Raw genomic sequence first — 24,110 nt, forward strand, 5'->3', positions numbered from 1 at the left:
AGGATTTTGGAGGTGAAATTATTTATTATGCTCACAGATAGTTTATATGCTCAGAAATTATTTTTGACTTGAACATGCAAATGACAAAACATAGTTTATTCGAAGTTATTTATTCAATTTTTTCATTACAGAGCAGGAAGATTAAAAAGGCTATCATTGCAAGAGGCATATAAGAACTAATAGAAGAAGACAACATCAAGTATATTCAAATTTAAATATTCAATAATCTGCAGTTTATTGAATTTATGGAATTCTAATGGAACAATGTTTACAACATTTTTTAAGTTAAAACCTAATTACTTTATGAATTTTCTTAAAGTATATTACCTTTTTTTATAACTTAAAAGGCTTTATTTTCAATTCAGACCAGATTATGAAAAATATATTCTTATGCCCTCAAAGTCTCATATAGTTTTTTTAAAACATGAAGTTAGATTTTGTTGTTTCTGTTTTAAAAATTCAGAGACAGATGAAACACACAATTTTTTATACGGTTTGGAAAACGTTTTTTTATCCTAATATGATTGTCATCTAAAATACTTTTTGGTAGTTAATCTGCGGTGGATGATTTCACTTATTTATTGCTTGCAATATAGTTTATTTATTCAAGTAATTTTAATAGTATTTAAAAATTTGCCTCATATCCTCTTTTCAGTACGTTAAAGTGCAAAATTTCAGCAAATAGAGAGATTGAACTTTCAATTTGCCATTTGCAGATTACTTATTTGAAAAGCATTGATTCGATGAAATCAAATTTCTGATTGCATCATATATGTGGCTGGATTTTTAAAATCAATGGCACCCAGATGATGAACATAATATCATTCTGATGCCTTAAAAAAAAGGCATTCTTTCTCAAGCTTACACCTCCCTTATAACCCTCACAACTACCACTCTTTCTTTTCTAAAGGCCAAGGTTAATCTGTATCCCCTCAGTAACCCTTCATTGGGATAAGACAGTCCCTCTTGGACTTACGACCTCAACTTACCTCCCCTCAGCTACTCTTTGAAGTAGCAGTTTCCCTAGTTCCAAATATGTGTTGCAAAGTAGCAGTTTCCCAGTTCCAAATATGGGCTGCAATGTATCACAGCCAGGCCTAATGCAACATGGACACTTGGAGACTGTTTGGTATCCCATTCTTCTTAGTACATCATCAACAGGCAATTTCCTTTTGAACACCCCCCAAGCTAGGAATGACATTTTCCATGTAATCCCTTTGTTCCAAATTTTCTTACACCATAATCCTCCAGTGTTGATAGGCCCTTGTTGTTTCATCAACCTTTTTGCAATTTTGAAAGTAAAATCAGATTTAGAAACCTTCCAGACAGGCCTGTCTGTCCCCTCTCAAATCAAAAACTCCAATCACGTACAATCCCATATTTCAACTTCTCCTTGGCTTTCCTTTTTCCTCTCAGATTCAACAGTGTTGCCATTGCTACCTTTCATGTCCAATTATATATCCCACAACACATTTAAGTTCCCTTCCTTAATCTCCCACTCTATTACAGGTTCCACTTTGTCCCTTATTTCCACCATTCCCCTCCAAATATGTGAACCCTTATAATGCCATCCTCTAGAAACTGGGTGTATTTCACTACAATATTTTGCCTTAACAAATTGTTTAAGTATGACATCCCAGCAGTGTTGGCATTGCCTATAACAATGATTTAATCAACATGGATTTTTGGTGAAATGAGGTTTTCTTTTTTAAAAATATGAAGTGTTTTCCTAATGATGGCTCTAAATATGAATGTATTTGAAACTTTACTATTTAGAAAGTATGCAGATACATATTAGAATGTATTTGTTACAATAGGTATTCTTGGTGTTCCTTGGGCTTAGAACAATGGGTATCCACTAATAGTTCATCTCTTAAAAGTGTCATCACAGTAAAACCTGAGGTAGGACCCCTTTGTTGGTCTTTCTTAAATCCAATATTGAATATCATTGCCATGAATCACTTTCTCCAGTTTTGGGGGAATATAATATATAAACAGTGCCCCCAAAAAATAGTGTTATTAGTAAAACATAGGTAGATTTTTAGATAGATAAATCAGTAAGTATAGAATATTAGGATACCTTATTGTATTTGTTATACAAAATGCTTGCTGGGACTCCAACTAACTCATAAACCTCCCTATCCCATAATAAAATTTTAGATAAAAAGTATAAGAAATAATACATTTGAAATATGCACAGGAAATTTAATACATCTCTTACTTTTTTCAAACTAAATACTCCATTCATGCCCCTGTAATGCTTCCTATAAGTGTAAAAACAATATTCAAACCCTGTGATGCAAAGGAAATTTAATACATTTCTTACTTTTTGAGAGCTGACCATGAATATCAATTATCCTTTATTCAAACCCTGTGATGCTTCCTCTTGCCTAATGTTGTTGTAGTTCCTTTAGATTTCACCATGAATATCAAATATCCTTTTAGATGACCACAGTGGTGCTCTGCCTCTTTGTCTAGAACTTTCCTGTCATCTTTGTTCTCCAACATCTCTCTAGAACTCCATCCTTGCAGGGTTTATGTAGGATATTTAGTGGTAAACGCTCAAGTTTTTCTGGGGAAAATGAATATGTTTATTCCATTCTATCTCTGCTAATTTATACACAATTAACAGAGAAAATAACTCAACAAACAACTCTTAAATATCTCAACAACTTAGAATTAAAACAAGATAATGAAAGACTAATTCAAAATAAAACTAATATGCAGTAAATATAGCATTTTCTATCACTCCTCCTTGCTATTTTTGCTGCAAACTCCAATCTTCTCTCTCAACACTTCAAATCTTGATCTTGGCAATCCCTTTGTCAGAATATCAGCTAGTTGAACACCAGTACTGCAGTGAACCAAGTTAACTTCATTTGCTCTTTGAACTTCTCTAACAAAATAAAGCTTAACTTTGAAGTGTTTAGTCTTGCCATGAAAGACTGGATTTCTTGAAATTGCTATGGCTGCCTGGTTGTCTACAAAAATTGTTGTTGCTTCTTCTTGGGTCATCTTTAGATCAGACATTAACTTCCTTAACCAAAGAGATTGATTAACAGCTAAAGCTGCTGCAATATACTCAGCTTCAGCTGTTGATTGTGCCACGACGTCTTGCTTTGTTGAACTCCAACTAAAACAACCGGATCCAAAACTGAAAAAATATCCGGATGTACTTCTCATATCGTCTGATGAACCTGCCCAATCACTGTCAGAATAACCATGAAGAAACAACTTCTTTGTTTTTTCAAACTTCAAACCATAATCTAGAGTTCCCTTTATATACCTAAGAATCCTCTTTGCTGTTGTATAATGCAACTCACTAGCACAATGCATAAATCTTGATAATAAACTTACAGGAAACATTATATCAGGCCTTGTTGCTGTCAAGAACATAAGGCATCCAATAATACTCCTATATGCGGTTTCATCAACTTTCTTAGCACCATCATCTTTGCTAAATTTTTCATTTTGAGAAAGAGGAGTACTTACTGACTTGCAACTTTCCATGTGGAATTTCTTCAACACCTCCCTAGCATATTTTTGCTGTCCAATATAAATTCCATTTTGAGTTTGTTGAACCTCCACGCCTAGGAAAAAATTCATTTCTCCTAGATCTGTCATTTCAAAAGCTTGCATCATTTGAGCCTTAAATTCATTGATTAGCTTCACATTGTTTCCTGTCACAAACAAGTCATCAACATATAGTGAAATAACAATCAGATCATCATCAACAACTTTAATATACAAGGTTGATTCACTCTTGCTCTTGGTGAACCCCATGTTCTGCAATTCTTCATCAATTCTGCTATACCAGGCCCTTGGAGCCTGTTTTAGGCCATACAAGGCTTTCTTAAGCAAGTAAACCTTACTTGAATCTGTTGCAAAACCTTCATGTTGCTCAACAAAAATTTCTTCCTCTAGATAGCCGTTTAGGAAGGCTGACTTTACATCAAGTTGATAAATCCGCCATTGTTTTTGTGCTACAAATGCTAAGAGAAACCGTATAGTATCTAACCTTGCCACAGGTGCAAACGTTTCTGAATAGTCAACACCATATAGTTGAGCATAACCCTTCACAACCAGCCTTGCCTTATGCTTGTTAACAGAACCATCAGCATTGAGTTTGGTTCTGTAAACCCACTTCACACCAATGGTCCTCTTATGTTCAGGCCGATCTACAAGTTGCCAGGTTTTGTTTTTCTCAATCATTCTCATCTCCTCCTCCATTGCAGCAATCCATTTTGGGTCTTTAGCAGCTTCATCATACCCTGCAGGTTCAAGCACTGCTACATTGCACCTTTCATAAATTTCAGCAAGTGACCTTGTACCTCTTACAGGAATATCATCAATTCTTTCATCTTCAAGAAGCTTTTCTGATTCTTCTTTAATATTTTCAGGTTCATTTTTATCCCAATTCCATCTAGCATTTTCATCAAACTTCACGTCTCTGCATACTTTCAACTTACCTGTTAGAGGCTGAAAAATTCTATAACCCTTTGTGACATTACTATAACCCACAAAAACTCCATATTCTGCCTTTGGATCTAGCTTCTCTCGTTTTACATCTGGAATACGAGTGAAACATAGACAACCAAATATTTTAAAATTAAGAACAAAAGGCTTAAAACCATACCATGCTTCAAAAGGTGTTTTTCCTTTTAAAACTTTAGTTGGTAACCTATTTAGCAAAAATACAGTTGTATTAACCGCCTCTGCCCAAAACTTCTTTGGTATTCCTTTCTCAAAGAGCAAACACCGAGCCATGTCCATGACAGTTCTATTCTTTCTCTCACTCACTCCATTTTGTTGAGGAGTGTAGATTACCGTGAATTGATGTTCAATTCCTGCATCTTCACAAAACTTGGTAAATCTGTCAGCAGTATATTCAGTACCATTATCAGACCGAATTACTTTAATTTTGCAACCACTTTGATTTTCAATCCAAGATTTAAACTTCCAAAAAACATCAGCAACTTCACTCTTTTGTTTAAGAAAATATACCCAACACATTCGAGTGAAATCATCAATGAAAAGTATAAAATATTTGCTGCCATTTATAGAGACATTCTTCATACCTCCACACACATCAGTATGAATGAGTTGAAGTTTTTCAGTTGCCCTCCATGTTTTTCCTACAGGAAATGGCAATCTGGTTTGCTTCCCCAACTGACATATCTCACACACTGTTGCAACTCCTCCTGTGAATGACATTCCTCTTACTATCTCCTTTTTCTGCATATACTCCAAGGTGGAATAATGAAAGTGTCCTAGCCTTTTGTGCCATAATTCAGCTTGGCTAACAACACATGGATAGGCTTTAAACTCTGCCTCATCCCAATCAAGACAAAAACTCTTGTCTTTCATTTTCACAGAAAATAATTCAGCACCACATGAATCAGTTATAAAGCACATGTTATTCTTGAAAATAACAGAATAACCTTTCTCAAGTAGTTGTCCAACACTCATCAAGTTTTGACTAATTTCAGGAACAAGCATCACATCAGAAATTAGTTTTATACCCGATGGTCCTTCAATTGCAACAGTTCCTTTACCTATGACTTCAATATATTGTCTGTTACCAATTTTGACTTTTGATACAACTGTCTTATCAATCTCCCTGAACAATGACTCATCAAAAGTCATGTGATTGGTGCATCCGCTGTCAATTAGCCAAACATTACTCGAAATTTGGCTTGCAAAACAGGTTGCAACAAAAAGTTGTTCCTCTCCTTGTTCTTCATCCACTACTTGAGCCTGTTGTGGTTTGTTTTTGCAAACCTTTTTCACATGACCCATTTGATTGCAAGAGAAACATTTCACATCAGGTCTAAACCAACAATATTTTTCTAAGTGTGAGGTTTTCTTACAGTGCTGGCAAGGAGGGAATTTTCCTCTGTTGGCACCGTTTTGACTACCCTTCTTCTTCCACGGTTGTTGCTGGTTTTTGCCTTTTGGTTGGTTTTGACTCACCTCATTTGCTTTGAATGCTCCCTCAATGTTACTTTCATTCCTGTAGGCCCGTCTTTGTTCTTGAGCTTCAAGTGCATGGAGAAGATCTGCTAGAGATATTTCTAACAAATCTCTAGACTCTTCAAGAGAAGAGATTTTTGATTCAAATCTCTCCGGCAAAGTTACCAATATTTTCTCAACAACCCGATCATCAGGAAGTTCTTCTCCCAATAATCTGATTTTGTTTACCACCTTCTGCAATCTTTCGGAGTAATCTTTTAATGATTTTGTCTCCTTCATTTTCTGCATCTCAAATTCCCTTTTCAAGTTCAGGACTTGCATTCTTTTTGTCCTATCGTTTCCTGCATATTCATTTTTCAACAAATCCCATGCCTGTTTTGCAGTTTTACAGGTCATGATTTTTGTAAAAACTTCATCTGTTAGTGCCGAGTGAATGCAGGTCTTGGCCTTATTCATCTTCTTCTTTTCCTCTCTGTACTCTCTCATTTGGGCAATTGTTGGATCTTCAGGAAGTGCTGGAATTTCATCAATTTCCACCATTTCCCATAAGCCATATGCTTCTAAATAAGTTTCTATTTTCACAGCCATGCATGATAATTTTCACCTGTGAAAACGGGGGGTTTAGACAAAAAACTATCTCCTGCCATTTGAAGGTAAGGTTTTCAGGTCTTATATGATAAGGGTTCCTCACTGATTCACTCACACAGGTCCCTTAAGAAAAAGGGCTCTGATACCACTTTGTAGGATATTTAGTGGTAAACGCTCAAGTTTTTCCGGGGAAAATGAATATGTTTATTCCATTCTATCTCTGCTAATTTATACACAATTAACAGAGAAAATAACTCAACAAACAACTCTTAAATATCTCAACAACTTAGAATTAAAACAAGATAATGAAAGACTAATTCAAAATAAAACTAATATGCAGTAAATATAGCATTTTCTATCAGGTTTAAAACATACCCTAGGTGCTACAATTCAACAATGTATTCGTCAAGGTATGTACTGTATTAATATGCAAAAGGGAGACCAATAAAAATAGACAGCAAATAGGTTCACAGTGTTTCTGTAGTTGAACTCCCAAATCTATAATACAACAGTACAAATAAACCCATGTACTTACATCCAAAATGCTATTCATGTGAACAAACTGCCACATTTAGCTGCACAAAGCCAACAAAAAAAAAAAAAAAAAAAAAAAAAAAAAAAAAAAAAAAAAACTAATGCAAATAGATTCAACATGTGTAGAGAACTGTATACCTGCTATATGTTTGTATACATAAATAAATTAAAAAATAGATGTCAAAATTAGACTAAGGTTCTCTGCATATGCATGTAATTTAAATCAGTAATGATGCTTCTATATGAGATGGTGCTTACTGAATGGTAATTCTTTTTTTTTTTTAAATTATCTCAGAATAGTGAAAGAAAATCTCCTTGCTCTTGAGTGTGTCGCTTCCTTTGCGTTCTGGTATATTTCAAAGGACCTGCAAAGATAAACATTGAAACCTTATTTGTTTTCAAAAGAAAGTTGAAAGTGGATACAAAGGTTAATCTTAATCTTGTAGCAATTGTCCTCTTCCACGTGATTGCTTTCCCAATAGGCCAAATACAGCTTCACCATTTTCCTCCATTCTCCACAGGTTAAATACGGGAGCTGCTAGGTTGCAAACGATTTTATAGGAAAAGTATGCAGCATTTAGAGTTCTAAAAAGCCTCAAACATTAAAGATGATGCACTGGACAGTGTAACGCCAAAAGCAAACCAAAGGCTGCAACTACTTAATTTTTGAATTTAAATTTAAATTTACTTTTTATATTGAAAAAAGTTGTTATTAATGCGGCTGCCAAAGTATTATTATGTGTATAGTAACAAATTCTCACAATTTTGGGAAACCCAAAAGGTGGCTGATGATATACAGTTTAGGTTAATAGTAATTGATTGAAATACAAACTCATTTATTACAAAAGCTAATCCGGATGTATTTAAGCGAAAAAAAATGGTATACTACAAAACGTCATAGTTTTAAGTGGGTGGGAAAATGGAGCCATTTGATTGGCCAAATTCTTATGCCTTTATTATATAGTAGGATAGTAGGATTCTACTTTCTCCTCCTTGCAAGAGATCACAAAGCCTGGACCAAGTAACCCATTTTGGATTCCCCATCATTGAAACATGCATGCTCATTCACCAAACATTAAACTAAAATTCTTTTTAAGAAGTTTGACAACTATAGTTTAGGAATGAGCAAAGCAAGAGCATTTTTATCCATTCAACCAAATTTCATGTTAAGAAAATTTAGAATACGTTTCCACAAGAAAGGAGAAACAAGTAGAGTATTCAAAGTTCATAACAGTAGGACGGGACACAGAATGAAGAGATAAAACCATAATCTAGCACTCCTACCAATCAATGAAGGTCTTCATTTGCAAGCAGGAGAGGACCGACCATTCATTTTGTTTTTAAATCTAAATAAATTATAATTAGCTTTTCAAAATAATCTTCACTAATATGACAATCATTCAGGGCTCACTTTGTTAATTCCGAATAGCAGACAGAAAGCTCTTAGCAAATCAACAGGTAAATAGGTAAAGTGGCATACCTTCTCTACCATCCGCCATCGAAGACAAGTGGGCGTTTTGGACCATGGTCCACAATATTAATACATGAGACAATATCAGTTTAGATACACTATAGTGTCTGCCGTTTTGGACCATGGTCCACAGTATTTATACTGATGTGTTGTCTGCAAGTGCAAATCCTTTTTACTTTTTCTTAGTTGTAATTAAATGGGTGAATTTTTATGTGCCATATGTGTTAATTGTCTATGTGCAACGTTAAATAAATTAAACAATTAAACCCACAGACTTTCCATAGCTTGTACCCACCACTTTCTCAATGCTAAACCAATATTGTGAGTTAATTAAATAATGTTATGTCAATAGTATCGGCGAGAGTGAATAATATGATGAAACTAAATGATGTTTGAGAGTGAAATGCAAAGCAATTGAGAAAGAGTAAGGGTGAGAGATCTTTACTGTCATGCTGCTCAGCTTGAATTTGCTTGGGTGACATCATGGCAGAAGGAAGACAATTGAAATTGTGATACTTAATTATTTAGGATAAAATTGATTGTTACTTATGATAAATATTGTAATACTTATAACTAAAAGTCTAAAATTGTGATACTTGTAAAGTGTGCGTTCATTGAGCATCTTACCCGATTGTCTACAACTCGATCCATATCACAGATAATGATTCGTGATTTGATTTCACACAAGTTTTTGCTCGGCACCATTAGTTAAAAAGAAAGTTAATTACTCAATTAGAAAATGCCATGTAATGAGGGGAAGATTGTAAGAGAAAATTTTGGAGGGGTGGGTAGCTTACTCTGATTAATTATAAATATAGATCAAGCTAATGCAGCTACGTTTTGAAGTCAAAGAGATTTCATCACTATTAATATTGTTGATCAAAATATTTGTACAATTCTTAAATCCATGTCTAGCAAGCCTTAAATCCAGCAGATTATATTGTTCATTCCTAGAAGCAGCCAATACATGCAAGACAGTAATATAGTAATCTATACCCTATTCAAATTTGCAGCTGAAGAACCGGTGAACCAAAATTGCAAAAACCATCTGCTCTTCCCACACCCTTCTTTTATTGCATTTTGGCTCTACGTGGGCCGATCCGATCATCAGTATTGCAATTAATTTGCAGCTTTAGAGTCTTTCTTTGCTATAGCTTTGCATCATCTACTCCTCATCTTCATCAGACTTATCTTCAAGAGAGCGAGGCTGTCATGAATCAATGAAAACAAACTAGTATGTGATGAAACTAAATGATGTTGGGACAAAAATTAAAGGAGATCAGAGTGAAATAAAAAGCAATTGAGAAAAAGAAATGGAGATTGATTGAGAGACCTTTATTGTGTATTTCTCAATGACAACCGTATTCTCGTTTCCATAGTCATGCTGTTCAGCCTCAATTTGCTTGGCAGACATCACTGCAGAATGAAGACACCTCTTTAATTGGATTAAGTTCAATGTTGGAATTTCTGCATAGCTATTCGGGATCTCTCTCAATTCACAGCAATCATTAAGGAATAGGCGCTCAAGTTTTGGAAAATTATCAGCACCAGCTTCCCAATGCTTGAGATTACCATGCGAAATTTTCAAACAAATTAAGTGGCAGAATTTCACATTCTCTGGTACTTCCCACTTTTTTCCAAGCTCAGAATACCTTAACTTGAGCACCTCAAGCCTTGATAACTTGCTCAAAACATTAAATACCCTCCACTCAGATTTCAAATCATCAAACCTCAGCTTCCTAATGTTTTTCAAGAGAAGAATATTGTTAATGATTTGAGGCATCATATCCGGAATTCCATCGGTAACAACATAAAGAGACAAACTCTCAAGCTGTTGTAAACAGACAAGGTTCTTAATGCAATCATTGGGTTCGTCCATATTGGGTTTGCGTATAATAATGCGATCATTGGGTTTGCGTATAATAATAGATACCTTCTTTAGGTATGGAACTTTTGTTATGGACTCTTGGTCGCATTGGCTAGCCTGCAAACAAGAAATGACCTGCAAGTTTTGACTAACAGATTTGGGAAAAGATCCAATATGTTCACGACAGTATATATACTGTAGTTTTGGAAACTTCAAATGGTCCAATCTTATATCAGCACTACATGTTTGAAGATTCCAAGCGTTGGAGACTAATGAACTACGATAAAATGAAATCTCCATTATCCGTAGGTATCTCAAATGGATATGAACAGTCGAAGTTCGCGAATTCATTTCAACAATATAGAGTACCCTCAGTAGGCTGAAATTTTCCAAATTTATTGAAAGTTTGGGCCACCGCTGAAAATAAAAGATGGACCGGCAGTGTTTTGACAAAGAATGTAACACAGAGATGTTAAATTCTGACACAATTATCCAACCGACACCTCTCTGAGGGAAATTGGAACCACTTTCGCCAGCAACATGCAAAAAGACTCTGGCTCTGACCTTCTCTTACACAAAAGGCATGCAATAAATCATGTACTCTAAACTCCTTAATTTTTCTTCCACAACTACTTCTTTTGCTTACAAGAATTAAGTTTCTATCCATAAGTTCATTTATGTACCTTTTAGCCACAGCTTCAAAACTTTCGTTCTTGAATGGCTTCACAAGTCCTTCCGCAGCCCATAACCTTCCAAGATTGTTAGCATTTATCTCATAATCTTCTGGAAAAATTCCTAAATATAAAAAACAAGCTTTCAAATTATGGGGCAAGTGACTATAACTCAATGACAGGATTCTCCAACATTCTTCATCATCTAGAGTTGATGTTGAAGAACTTATTAGAGCATTAGCAGTATTCTTCCACTCATCTAGCGTATTGAGTTTTGAAAATAAACCTGCTATCACAAGAATTGCCAAGGGCAGTCCTTTACATTTCTCAACAATTGGTCTTCCAATTGTCTCAAATTCAACACCATGAGATTTGCATGCCTTTTTATGAAATAATTCCCAACTTTCACTTTGATCTAAAAACTGCAGTTGATGCGAAAAGTAATTGTTAGAGCCAATACAAGTAGCCATCTCTGCAATGCGAGTAGTCAATAATACTCGACTCCCATTTATATCATCTAGAAAGCAAGAGTTAACATCATTCCATGACTCTCTACTCCATACATCATCCATCACTACCAAGTACCTTTGACCCTTCAAACTTTGGTTGAGCTGTAATGCTAGGTCCTCATCACTGTTGTTGTTTACATTGTCTTTAGAACTAAGAAGACCTAAGAGCATTTGCCTCTTATTGTGATATTGTGATACAACAACACATAGTCGTCTGTCAAAGTGGGAGACAGTTGATGGGTTTTCATAAACTCGTCTTGCTAATGTTGTCTTGCCAATTCCTCTCATACCTTGAATTGAGACAACTTCTCGTTGTTTAGATGAATGTTGTATTAGCATCTTCATTATAATGTCGAACTCATTGTTTTTCCCGACCATTATGTCCTCAGTGTGTGAAGCACGATTGGAGGAACCGGAACCGTCCGTCTTGACAAGTTCATCATCAGATTTTGAAACAACATCATCAACAAGTTTAGTCTCCCTTCCAGCCACAGCTATGACATGCTTGTACTCCATCATGACTTTCTCCAGCTCTTCTTTAATGGCATAAATGTCTTCTATTGCTTGTTGCAATACATGACTAAGTCTATGACAATGCTGGGTTTTCATGGCTTCAGTGTCCCCTTGTCCCATTTCCTCGTCAGCTTCTTTATAGAGATGTACCACATGGAGTTCAATTTCATCTTCTACTCTGAAAGCTACATCTCTGAGCTTTGTTTCCAAGTCTTTAATTGCTTCAACACCATTCATTCTGCTCTCGTCGAACAGTTGTATCAGAAAACCAAGCTTTGAATGGAGAGATTGGATGAGGTCTTTGTTAAAAGGGATGAGTTCCATTTCTTGTAGAATTGGACGAGGCTCAGGTTGCAAGAACTCAAGCTCTAATGTTCTGATAAGAGAATTTACTGCCACACAAGCCATTCTTTTCTTTCTCTCAATCTCTATCTCTATCTCTCTTAGTTGGTGTAGGTGTGAAGATTAGCAGAAGCAAGATGAGTGGAATTGGTAATGCCACTAATCTGATCAGTGCAATAATTCCTTGCCGACAGCTTTTTTTAACCTTTAGCTTTACAGCTCAAAGTTTCCACTATTAATGGAATAATTCAAAAAGTCGGCATTGCCTACTGCTTTTTTTTTTTTTTTTCCCACCCATCAATCAAATACCGAAAGACCGTGACTAAATTTTAATTGATCTAATTTAGTTTTATCATGCAAAATGAGAATATCAATGTGGTATTATCTTTTAAATTTGCAAATTTCATACGGTCTGATTGGTTCGTCGAAAGTATTGGAAGAGGAATAGAATAGAATTGAATTGGAATTTCATTAAAAATAAATTACAGAAAAAACTAATTACATTATTTGGTTGGTAGAAAAAAAAAATTACTAAGAATATTGAAACTACTGTTTGGTTCAATTTGAAATTTTAAAAAATAATGAATATAAAGATCAATATATCCCTCCCACAATAATAAAATTAAAGGTAATTAGAAAAATCGTTTTCAAAAAAAAAATGAAAAGAAAAAGAAAAATCAATGAGCACAAAATTGTCATACTAGTTTTCCATGAAAAAACAAAATACGGGGATGTTTGGTTGGACTTGGATGGAAAACTTTTTTGTAAGGAAAAAGATTTCCCTAAATTTGAGAAAGATGAGATTTTCGTCCGTTTGATTCATGACTTATATTATTTGCCTTTGTGATTCATTCTTACTTTTATTATCATTATTATTGACTTATTATGTATGGACATATAGATCTTTATACTCATAAATTTTTTACAATTTTAAAATAAACTAAATAATGGAATCAATATTTATAGTGTTGTAAAATATTATTTCTTGTAGCCATTATTCCATTTCGGCCACTTTCCTATTTTCTAGGGTCATGGATTGATAGTGTAGGTGTGGCCATTACCCCTTTTTCCTGGAGGATGTATTGTATTCAGTTTTACTCCTATGTTGGATGACTTGTATCTTAGATTGGCGATGTTTAATGAGAATGCGTTTTCCTGGGCTCTCTGCTTCTTCTCTCCTCTCTCTTCTTAGTTATAGAGTGTCGATTACCGATGGACCCGGAAAATTGGACACCTGTTGATTGCCAGATGCTACACCAACTTCACGAAGAAACCTGGCCAATTTGCGACAGACTTTGGCCTCATGCCCATGCAGATTACAAAACCGACATATCGTATTACTGCGAGAAAAACCACCATTATATTATTTTGACGGTTGCCACGAAATCGTCGTTGGTTGTAGTTCCATCCTTGATCACGATTGAAAGACTGTCCAGCGAACCCACTGTTAGACTGTCCAGCTGGTCCATTATTAGCTGTAGGATTTTGTCGCTAGGTAACGTTAGTCGTAACAAGGTGAGATTGTTTGGCTTCTTCAACATCCTTCAACATGCGTTCATGCTCAATCAGAATGTTATAAAGATCACCATAAGTGATTCCTGCTTTCTAGACACGAACAGCAGGAATTATAGAAGCATAATCGTCACCTAGTTGGTTCAACACATAAGCAATTAGATCATCATCATCAACTGGGCTTTCTGCAGCGGCAAGAGAGTCAGCAATTGAGCACATATCCTGAAGGTAGTCAACGACTGAACGAGAGCCTTTAGGATTTTTGGACAGCTTGGTTTTGAGATAAATGACTCTACCCTTAGAATCATTAGCATAGCTTGTTACAAGTCTTGACCAAGCTTGTTGTGCGGTAGCTGCTGACGAGATGAGAGGTTGGATAGTCTCTGAGCAGCTCCCTAAAAGGGCACTGATCAGGATTTGATCTTGGCGATACCATGCAGTGTAAGCCGGATTTGTGGCTCGTTGTGCTGTATCAGTGAACTGAGGTGGTGCTGTTTTCGAACCATCAACATGGCCTAGGAGATCAAGGCCGATTAACATGGATGTTACTTGTCGCTGCCAAACCGAAAAATTATTATCATGAAGCTAGATGGGGAAGTGAGTTGGAGCATTTAAATGAATAAGAGTTGTTGTGGTAGAAGCGGAAGCCATTGGGTGGAAAAGGGAACTAAGAAGGAAAAAAATGGATCTTTGAAAAAAAATCTCGCTTAGAGAGCTTCGGCTCTTGATACCATATAGAAGTTGCGTGAAGAACTCAATTCATTATTCACAAGGAAGCAGGCTATTAATAGCTATACAATGAGATAAAATAGGCTATGAAAAGCAACAACACAAACCTATTCTACAGGATAGGAAAATAACTAATAAACACTGAGTCAAAAATAATGTAAGCAATTAATCCTCAATATCGTACAATGATGTATTTTCGCCATACGATTTCCCACAACAAGTTATCAGCACAATTGTTCTGATGAATGTATGTCCGGTAAGAAAAGATGAGCGTTGTTTCTTGGTTTTCGCCATCTACGTATCAAGTTTCAAGCTAAATCACCTACATCACCGGAGCATGATGGTTAGTTCATTGTTTTGTCATCGCCAGTGTTGTGTCCCCTTGGCAAGTAGAGGCATTGCTATGTTTTGGCACCAACAGGAGGCGACGGGGTGAGCATCGCTTGAGGCTTCGGCGCTGGTCACTCATGGCATCTGCACCGCTGCTGGCCGATCGACGATCTGACCACCGGCAATTGACCGCGACGAAGGGGCGACTGCAGTCGTGCCGTCCGAGCCATGATCGGACGTCGGGATCGCCGACAAAGATGTCGTAGACGGGACTTTGGGAAGATTGCGAAAATACGCAGAAGGTCGTCGATCTTCGCGAACAGTCTTGCGACCAAGAAGCCAAGGCGAGGTCCGGCGATCTGTGAACCAAAATTAAGGCACAAAGGGCCGATTGCACCAGGAGCGCAAATTATGCCGTGCAATCGTGTGCACCATCATGGTGCACATGGTTGCAAAACGGCGTCATTTTGATTAAAAAAGCGTTGTCCGACTTTTTTAAAAAATCCATTTTTTTATGGCTGTTAACGGCATTATGCCTTGCATAATTTACGGTTTCCTTTTGCATTCAAACTTTCCATTCGCGAATTTTGGTAGTTTGGATGTTAGTCTCTTTGAAATCGCAATCGCAATCGCAATTTAATATCAAAGTCGCAAGGGTGTTCTGATTTCGTTTATGGATTCTTCGATGGAGGAGACAACAAATCAGAGAGATCAAGCAGTTGATGGATTGCATATGATTCCAGGTTATTTGCAATTGATTTTGTCGATTTTTGTTAATTTGCATTTGATCGTTTGTGATTTTTTTATGGGTTTGAGATCTTTTGCGATTAATTTGTTTTTAGCAGTATGATTTATTGATTTTTGTGTTTAGAATTTTCTAGTTAGATTGATTATTTACAATGTAAGTGATGTTTGTGATTTTGTATTGGAGATTATTCACAAGTTGGGGTGTTTATGTGTTTATGATTACGGCAGTTCGTTGCGTCTGTGTATTCAGAATGAATGAACTATATATATATCCAGAATTAATGAACTATATATCCAGAATTAGTGAACTATATATCCGAACCGGTTATTGATACTCGGTTTTCGATTGTAACATAAATGTTCAGAAATTGCACGTTACATGTTCATAATTTTTTATGTATATATTCATAATTGTTGAAATTGTTGATTTATATTGCAGTGAGTGAAGATTTTGTGGTTGATTCATTAAGTTCAGATCAAGTAGAGTTAGACATTGATGGCTCTTCTTCGATTCCAGGTTTATACCTTTTTTTTTTTTTTTTTTTTTTTTTTTTTTTTTTTACATCCAATTAGCAAATCAGGTTGATTTTGGAGTTGACTTTATTCTATGTGTTGTGTTGGTTGATATCATGAAATTTGTGATTCTGTATAGAGATTCATAATTTTTGAACTGTATATTCATAATTGTTGAACTATAAATTCATAATTTTTGAACTGTATATTCATAATTGTTTTTTTAATCTTTTTATGGATTTTTTGTTATGGAACTGTCAAGGGGCGAATGGAAAGTCATTCCGTCGCGCCCTAAAAATTCTCTTACAGGTCCACAAGCCAAGTATCATTGCTTTATTCGAGCCAAAGGTTTCAGGAGCTCAGGCCAACAAGATCTGTTCCACGCTCGGGTTTTCTAACTGGGTCCGGGTGGATGCCGTGGGCTTTAGCGGGGGCATTTGGGTACTCTGGAAAGACCCGGTGCAAATTTCAATTCTCTTTACTCATCCGCAGTTTATGTTATTGTAGGTGTCCCAAGTTGGCCAATCACCCTGGGTGTTTGCCCCAGTTTATGGTAGCCCAGCTCTTCACCTCAGACGCAGACTATGGCGTGATCTGTCTCAATCTAAAAGGGGTTCACAAGGACCATGGCTCGTGGCGGGAGACTTCAACTCGGTTGTCAATAGGGATGAAACGGCAAATTATACTTCGTTTTCGTCCCAAAGAAGTGCTGATTTTGTCAACTGGATTCATGACGAAGGTCTCATAGATTTGGGCTTTACGAGGTCTAAGTTGAATTGGGTGAAAGAAGGGTCAAAAGATTTTATCAAAGGGGCTCGCCTTGACCGGGCCTTGTGCAATTTTGACTGGCGCGTAAGATTCCCAGCTGCCTCGGTGGACCACTTGCCGCGGGTTGCATCGGATCATGCCCCGATCTTGGTACGTTTATCCGGGGTCCGTAGAAATAATCCAACTAACCATTTCCGTTTTCATTTTCAGGCTGCCTGGCTTACACATCAGGACTTACCAAATGTAGTTCAAGAAACTTAGGACACCAACACTGGCTTGATCGAGAATGTGCAAAAGGTTACACACGGCCTAAATGTTTGGAATAAGGAGGTGTTCGGGAATATTTTTAAACGGAAGAAGGATCTGCTGGCCAGGATTGGAGGTATCCAACGGATTCAAGCTAATAAATCTCACAGCGGCCTGGGAAAGCTGGAAAAGAAATTACAAAGCGAGCTCGAAGATACCCTGTATCAAGAAGAGCTTTTGTGGTTCTAACGGTCTAGAGAAGACTGGATAACGTCGGGGGACCGAAACACCGCATATTATCACGCGGCTGCTACAATTCGTAAGTCACGCACGAGGGTATCGGGGCTCATAGATAACGGTGGGAATTGGCTTTTCGAGGGGGCAGGACTTAGGGACCACGTTAGAAATTTCTTCATCAATTTGTTCACAAGGTCCACGGCGGCGACAGACTGGCCATCGGATGTACCGAGCTTCCCGAGACTTAGGCGTATAGACTGGACGGTTTTCAACAGACCAGTAACAAAGGAAGAAGTACAACAAGCGGTTTTTGACATGAAGCCGTTCAAAGCCCCGGGCCCGGATGGCCTCCCTGCGGGTTTTTATCAACACATGTGGGACGTGACCGGAGATAGTATTTTCAATTTGGTCAGAAACGCAATTCACACCGGCGGCCTCCCCGAAAGCCTCAATGACACTCTTGTTGCGCTCATTCCGAAAGTCCGGGGGCCTGATACGATTAAGCAATTTCGTCCTATTAGCCTTTGCAATGTAAGTTATAAAATTTTGACAAAAACGATTACTAACAGGCTCAAATGTATTTTGCCTCAGGTGATTGGACCGCACCAAAGATCATTTGTCCCAGGGCGGCAGATCTCGGATAATGTGATCGTGTATCAGGAAATCATGCATACCATGAAAGACGCACGTGGCAAAAAGGGGTATATGGCTTTAAAATTGGACTTGGAAAAAGCGTACGACAGATTATCGTGGGATTTCATTAAGGATACTCTGGTGCACGCCGACTTTAATGATATGTGGGTCAACATTATTATGACGTGTGTTACTACGTCCAGGCTAGCAGTCATTTAGAATGGAGAACGTCTAGATTATTTCAAGCCTGAAAGAGGAATAAGGCAAGGTGACGCCATGTCCCCAGCGCTTTTTGTCTTCTGTATGGAAAGGCTCAGTCATTTAATTCTGTCTCAAGTGACAAACCGAAATTGGAAAGGTATTCAATTGGCTCCAGGGGGACCGATTTTGTCGCACCTTTGTTTCGCTGATGATATGGTCCTCTTTACCGAGGCTTCAGAAGATCAAGTGGACGTGGTACAGCGGTGCTTGGATTGTTTTTGCGGGGCGTCAGGGCAGAAAATAAGTCTCAACAAGTCACAAATCCTTTTCTCCAAGAACACTCCACCGGTTTTGCAGCTGCGATTGCGATTAAGCTGGGTATTGAAGAGACTAAGGACCTGGGGAGGTATCTAGGTGTACCCTCCATTCATGGTCGGATTACATGTAACACATACGCAGGTCTTTTGGAGCGAATTGCGAACAGACTAGAAGGGTGGAAAGCCAAAACACTGTCCTTAGCTGGAAGAGTCACGTTAGCAAAATCAGTCCTGAATGCAATCCCGGTGTACACCATGCAGACGGCAGCACTCCCGAAACGTGTTTGCGCAGAAATTGAATAGAGGACTCGGCGTTTCATATGGGGTAGAAACGACCAGACAGGTGGGAATAAAATGAGCTTAGTGAATTAGGAGCTGGTCACCACGGGAAAAGCGAAGGGCAGGCTTGGCCTAAGGAAATTACATGAAATGAACGAGGTGTGTATGGCAAAATTATGTTGGCAGTACCGAACGGAAACTTCAGCACTATGGGCCAGGACCCTGGCCACCAAATATAACCACAGGGTGGGAGCTATCATGGACGTTTCTAGCCGACGCAAAATATCAAACGTGTGGCGTGGTATGTGCAGCGCTAATGAGAATCTGGAGAAGGGTATAATGCATATCGTTCGGGATGGTACTTTTACGCGTTTCTGGATGGACGCGTGGCTGACTTCCTATTCTTTGTTTGAGAAGCTGCTCCAGCCCTTAAGCCTCCCGGAGCTTTATGCAAACGTCAAAGAGTATTGGGATCAAATCAGGGGATGGAAATGGGAGAAGCTCGAGTTGTTCTTACCTCGGGAAGACCTTGATGCTTTGGCTGCTTTTGAGCTTACGGAAGCGGGAAATCCCGATGAGTGGGGCTGGAAGTTGGACCCTCGTGGTCGGATCTCAGTAAAGTCTGCTTATAGTTTGATGGACCCCTCACATGAAGGGGGCTCGGACAGCATCTGGAGGATCATTTGTACCTTAAGGGTGCCAGCTAAGATCTCCATGTTCATTTGGCTAGTGAGATATGAGAAGATCTTGACAAATTTTGAGCGTATGAGACGCCACATTGCCACTACTGATGTTTGTTTTCTTTGCGCAGGTAAAAGGGAGGACCTAAATTATCTCTTTAAGGAGTGTAAAGCGGCTAGGCCCATCTGGGAAGACTCTTTGCATTGGTGTTTAAGAGAGAAGTTGCGCAACATGGACTGGGCAAAATGGCTTACAGCTAATCTCCGGGGAGACGCGAAGGACGGGTTTGCAGATGATTGGCCCGAGAGGTTTTGCATCAGACTTTGGTGGATATGGAGATGGCGGAATGAGGAGGTCTTCAATGAAACGAGCACGCCTGTAGATCAGAGGATAGCATGGTTGCGCAGGTATGATAATGAGGTGCTAGGGGCGTTCAAGTCGAAACAGGTGGCAAGGCGTGGGCATAATAACTACGTTGATACCCGCATTTCTTGGACGAAGCCGACGCCAGGGTGGCTCAAGTTGAATGTGGATGGCAGCTATAAGCGAAATGGTGGTGGTGTGCTGCGCGACGAAAATGGGGACTGGTGTAAGGGGTTTGCATACAAAATCGGAAGATGCTCGGCGGACGCTGCAGAGGCGTGGGGTGTGTTGCATTTGCAGTTAATGGAACGGTTATTATTTGTTATACTTGAGGTTATATATTGCATTTGCAGTTGATCAAGATTTGGTTGGTGTTGTTGTAAGTAATGACAATGAAGCTTATGAGCTGTATAACAATTATGCATATAGAGTCCAGGGCCGAATTTTGGGCTGTGCAAGCAGCCCAATAGCACAGGGCCCCAAATTTTAGAGGGTGTAATATTTAATTTTTACTTAAGCAGTTAAGATATTAAAAAAATAAAAATTACAATTTATCTTGAAAGATTGCATGGAGGAATGGTAGAAACATGTGACTATTGTGTTTTGTTTGGAAGGTCTAAGGTTCAATTCTAGCTTGTGACATCTTTTATTTTTTCAAAAAATCCATTTATTACTATTAAAAAAAATTAAGCTTTTGATAGGGCCTCATTTATTTTAAGAACGGGGCCACACAAAACTAAAAATCGGCCTTGATAGAGTCGGTTTTAGTGTGAGAAAGGGTAATCAACGTTGTAAGGTATTTGCTAACACAGTTCAAATGAAGAGGTTTTCGTGTTCTAAAGCTGGTTATAAGGTTAAGGCAAACACTGGTGTTAATGGTTATTCAAAATTTGACATAAGGACAGGGTGTGGTGCATTTGTTTAGTTTGAGGTGGGTGAGGATGAGTTGTGGACGGTTACAAAACAAGTGAAAATGCACAATTATGAATTATGTGCATTAGACAAGAGTCAACTACTTCGTTCAAAAAGAAGAGTAGGAGATAATCAGCTTTTATATTTAAAAGATTTGAAGAAGAGTGTGAGATAATCAGCTTTTATATTTAAAAGATTTGAAGAAGAGTGGCGTTGCATTGGCAGATGGTTTTAGGTTTTTGAAACACCAATCAGGGGGTCTCTATTAATTGGTGTCACCAATCGAGATGCTTATAATTCGCTGGTTTCTGATACATTGAAGCATTTGGATGGAACTGATTCGAACTTATTAATTGAAATATTTAGGAAGAGGCAGTCTACGTGATTTTTTCTTTGATTTTGAAGTTGATTGTGATGCAAGATTGTGCAGTTTTTTTTTTTTTTTTTTTGGAGGGATGGTCAGATGAGACGGGATTATGAGTTGTTTGGGGATTTGTTAGTGCATGATACAACATATCGCACCAACAAATATGATATGATTTGTGGCCTTTTTGTAGGGATAAATCATCACTGTATGAACGTAATGTTTGGATGTGGTTTTTTGATGAATGAGATGATAGAATCCTTTGTGTGGTTGTTTAGAGCATTTTTAAGATCTATGGATGGCAAGTGTCCACAGTCTATCATGACAGATCAATGTGTAGCTATGGCTGCTGCTATTTCTCAAGTGTTTCCAACATCACGTCATCGTCTTTGCATATGGCATATCGGTGAGAATTCGAAGAAGCATATCAAGACTTTAAGGAATAATAAGGATTTCTTGGATATGTTTAACTGTGTGTTGAAATACATAGAGACTGAAGTTGAGTTTGAATTTTATTGGACAAGGTATGTCCACTATTTTTTATTATATTCTATTCATTCATTATGTGTATATATAGTATATCAATTATGGATATATAGTATTAGGTTTCTGAACATGTAGTAGAACATGGTTTATTGGAGCTTACTATTGGTCTCTGAATTATATGCATTCAGTATATGGATGTATAGTATAGAAATTATGAATATATAGCATTGGAGTTCTGAACATGTGTTAGAGATGTGGTGATCTTGTTTTTTTATCCTTTTCATAAACATTAGTGATTGTGTCTTATCATTTTCAGGATGGTGACTGACTATAAGTGTCATAAGAATACTTGGCTAAAAAAGCTTTATGACTGCAGGGAGAAGTGGTGTCTAGCATTTAACAAGGATTATTTTTCGGGGGGCATTTTATCGTTGCAAAGGAGTGAAAATACAAATCATTTGATTTCTAGAAGGCTATCTAAGACTGCCGGTCTTTGTGATTTCTATTCATCGTTTGTTAGCGTAATTTCTGAATGGAGAAGTAAGAAAATGCTGAAGATTTTGGTTGTGCTCAAGGGGTACCCGCTATGATGATGGAGCATGTGAAACTTCTTTCACATGCTAGAGAAGTTTATACTATTGAGATATATTTTATGTTTGAAGAACAATTTATGAAAGGCAGTGCTTGTCATTAAGAAATGGTGTTGAATGATGGTTGTCAGCACAAGTATCACGTGTGGCGGCCAGATATAGACATTATAAGGCATGAAGTTAGTTTTAAGCCTGCCAACTTGGACATTTCTTGCAGTTGCAAGTTGATTTCTGAGTTGGGAATTCTATGCTGCCATTGTCTACGTATTCTTCATGTACATTGTGTTTCTAGTATCCCTGATAAATATATCCTGAAAAGATGGACTAAAAAGGTTGTTGATGGTAGGAATGTGAATATTGCTCTAATGTTTTATAACGTTGGTGTTCCTCCTTCAATTTGGGTTGTTGAGATTAGTAGGAAATTTCAAAGATTGATTGTTTCTAGTCAAGATAACAGCGTAACTAGACAATTGATATATCAAAAAAGCTAACAATGATGGAGGATCTATTTCCATAGTTTTTCTTGTCTTCTCGAATGCCTCCACCAAAGAGTCCACCGCTGCTCTGAAAGTATCACTCCCATAGAATATGTCGTCTAGTTGAGAGCCAGTTGGGCTGGAAGTGGACTCAATTGTGCTTGCAGCACTCAGCATGTCTGATATCCCAGAAAATGCCTTCTTCATCACCTCAATGGGTGCCCCTTGCTTTCCAACTTCAGACATGGCCTCACTAAACTCCAGAACATCTGAGGTAAGCTTTTGGGGCACACGTGCAATGTCACTCTGTCAACGCTAGAGAGGGGCACATTTTCAGCTAGAATGGATGATGTAGTAGCAGCAGCAGCAGAAGGAGTAGTCCGTGTGGAGGTAGCAGTAGCAACAGGTGCAGGTTGTGGCAGTGAGGTAGTAGCAGCAGTACTACTAGGCTTCTCAATTTTAGGGACAATTTTTCCCTTTCCAAATCCCCAGCTTTTCTTTCAGCAGTGACCCTCTTTCTACAAGCTTGCTTGTCTAAACAAGGATGCTAGGGTATGTCCTGTACTGTTGACCTTCATTCATTCCTCTGAACTCCAGTCTATCAAAGTAGAACAACTACAAATTACAGAAGATTAGGTTAAAGATTAAGAGTTAGTTCTCAAAAATGTTATATTCATAACTTAATAACTATATATTCATAATCTCAAAACAATATATTCATAATTACACAACTATATATTCATAATTTCACAACATTAGATTCATAAACTATTAATTTCATGTCCATGTATTCATAATTTCATAACTATACTTCCATAACTACATTTCTATATATCCAAAATTCTTAAAGTGCTTGTTCACAGAGTACTGCATTCATATTTGAACAATTACACATCCATAATTGCAAATCTGTATATTCACAAATTCAAAATAATATATTCAGATTTTAATAACTTGAGTATATTCCAAATTTCTTGCATATATATCCATAAATTCACAACTATACATTCATAACTACATAACTCCATATTCAGAATTATTAAAGTGTTTGTTCAAAGAGTACTATATATCCATGATTATATAACTACACATACATAATTTCAAAACTATATATTCACAAATTCAAAACTCTATATTCATATCTTAATAAATTGAGTATATTCCAAATGTCATGCATATATATCCATAACTTCATAACTGTACATTCATAACTACATAAAATTCATTCAATTAGATTAAAGACATTGTATTTATAATA

General features: G+C 37.4%; 1 protein-coding gene across 3 annotated transcripts in view; it reads right to left on the reverse strand.

The window, feature by feature from the left end:
• Positions 1-12,699, reverse strand: part of LOC109175190 (disease resistance protein RPP13-like) — a 175,606-nt gene extending 162,907 nt beyond the window's left edge. For 2 of the 3 annotated variants that reach the window (XR_002053260.1, XM_019324442.1), the window contains exon 1: positions 11,713-12,699. Coding sequence is in view for 2 of the 3 variants with exons in the window: in XM_019324442.1 (XP_019179987.1) it covers positions 11,713-12,534 (822 nt within the window). In the remaining variant the exon portion in view is untranslated. Of the gene's footprint in view, positions 1-10,452; positions 11,229-11,390 lie in introns of those variants that run through there. The other variant, XM_019324443.1, reaches the window with a different exon arrangement.
• Between the last annotated feature and the right edge of the window lie 11,411 nt (positions 12,700-24,110).

This window comes from Ipomoea nil, unplaced genomic scaffold (genome assembly GCF_001879475.1).
Source record: "Ipomoea nil cultivar Tokyo-kokei standard unplaced genomic scaffold, Asagao_1.1 scaffold0684, whole genome shotgun sequence".
Classification (NCBI taxonomy): Eukaryota; Viridiplantae; Streptophyta; class Magnoliopsida; order Solanales; family Convolvulaceae; genus Ipomoea; species Ipomoea nil.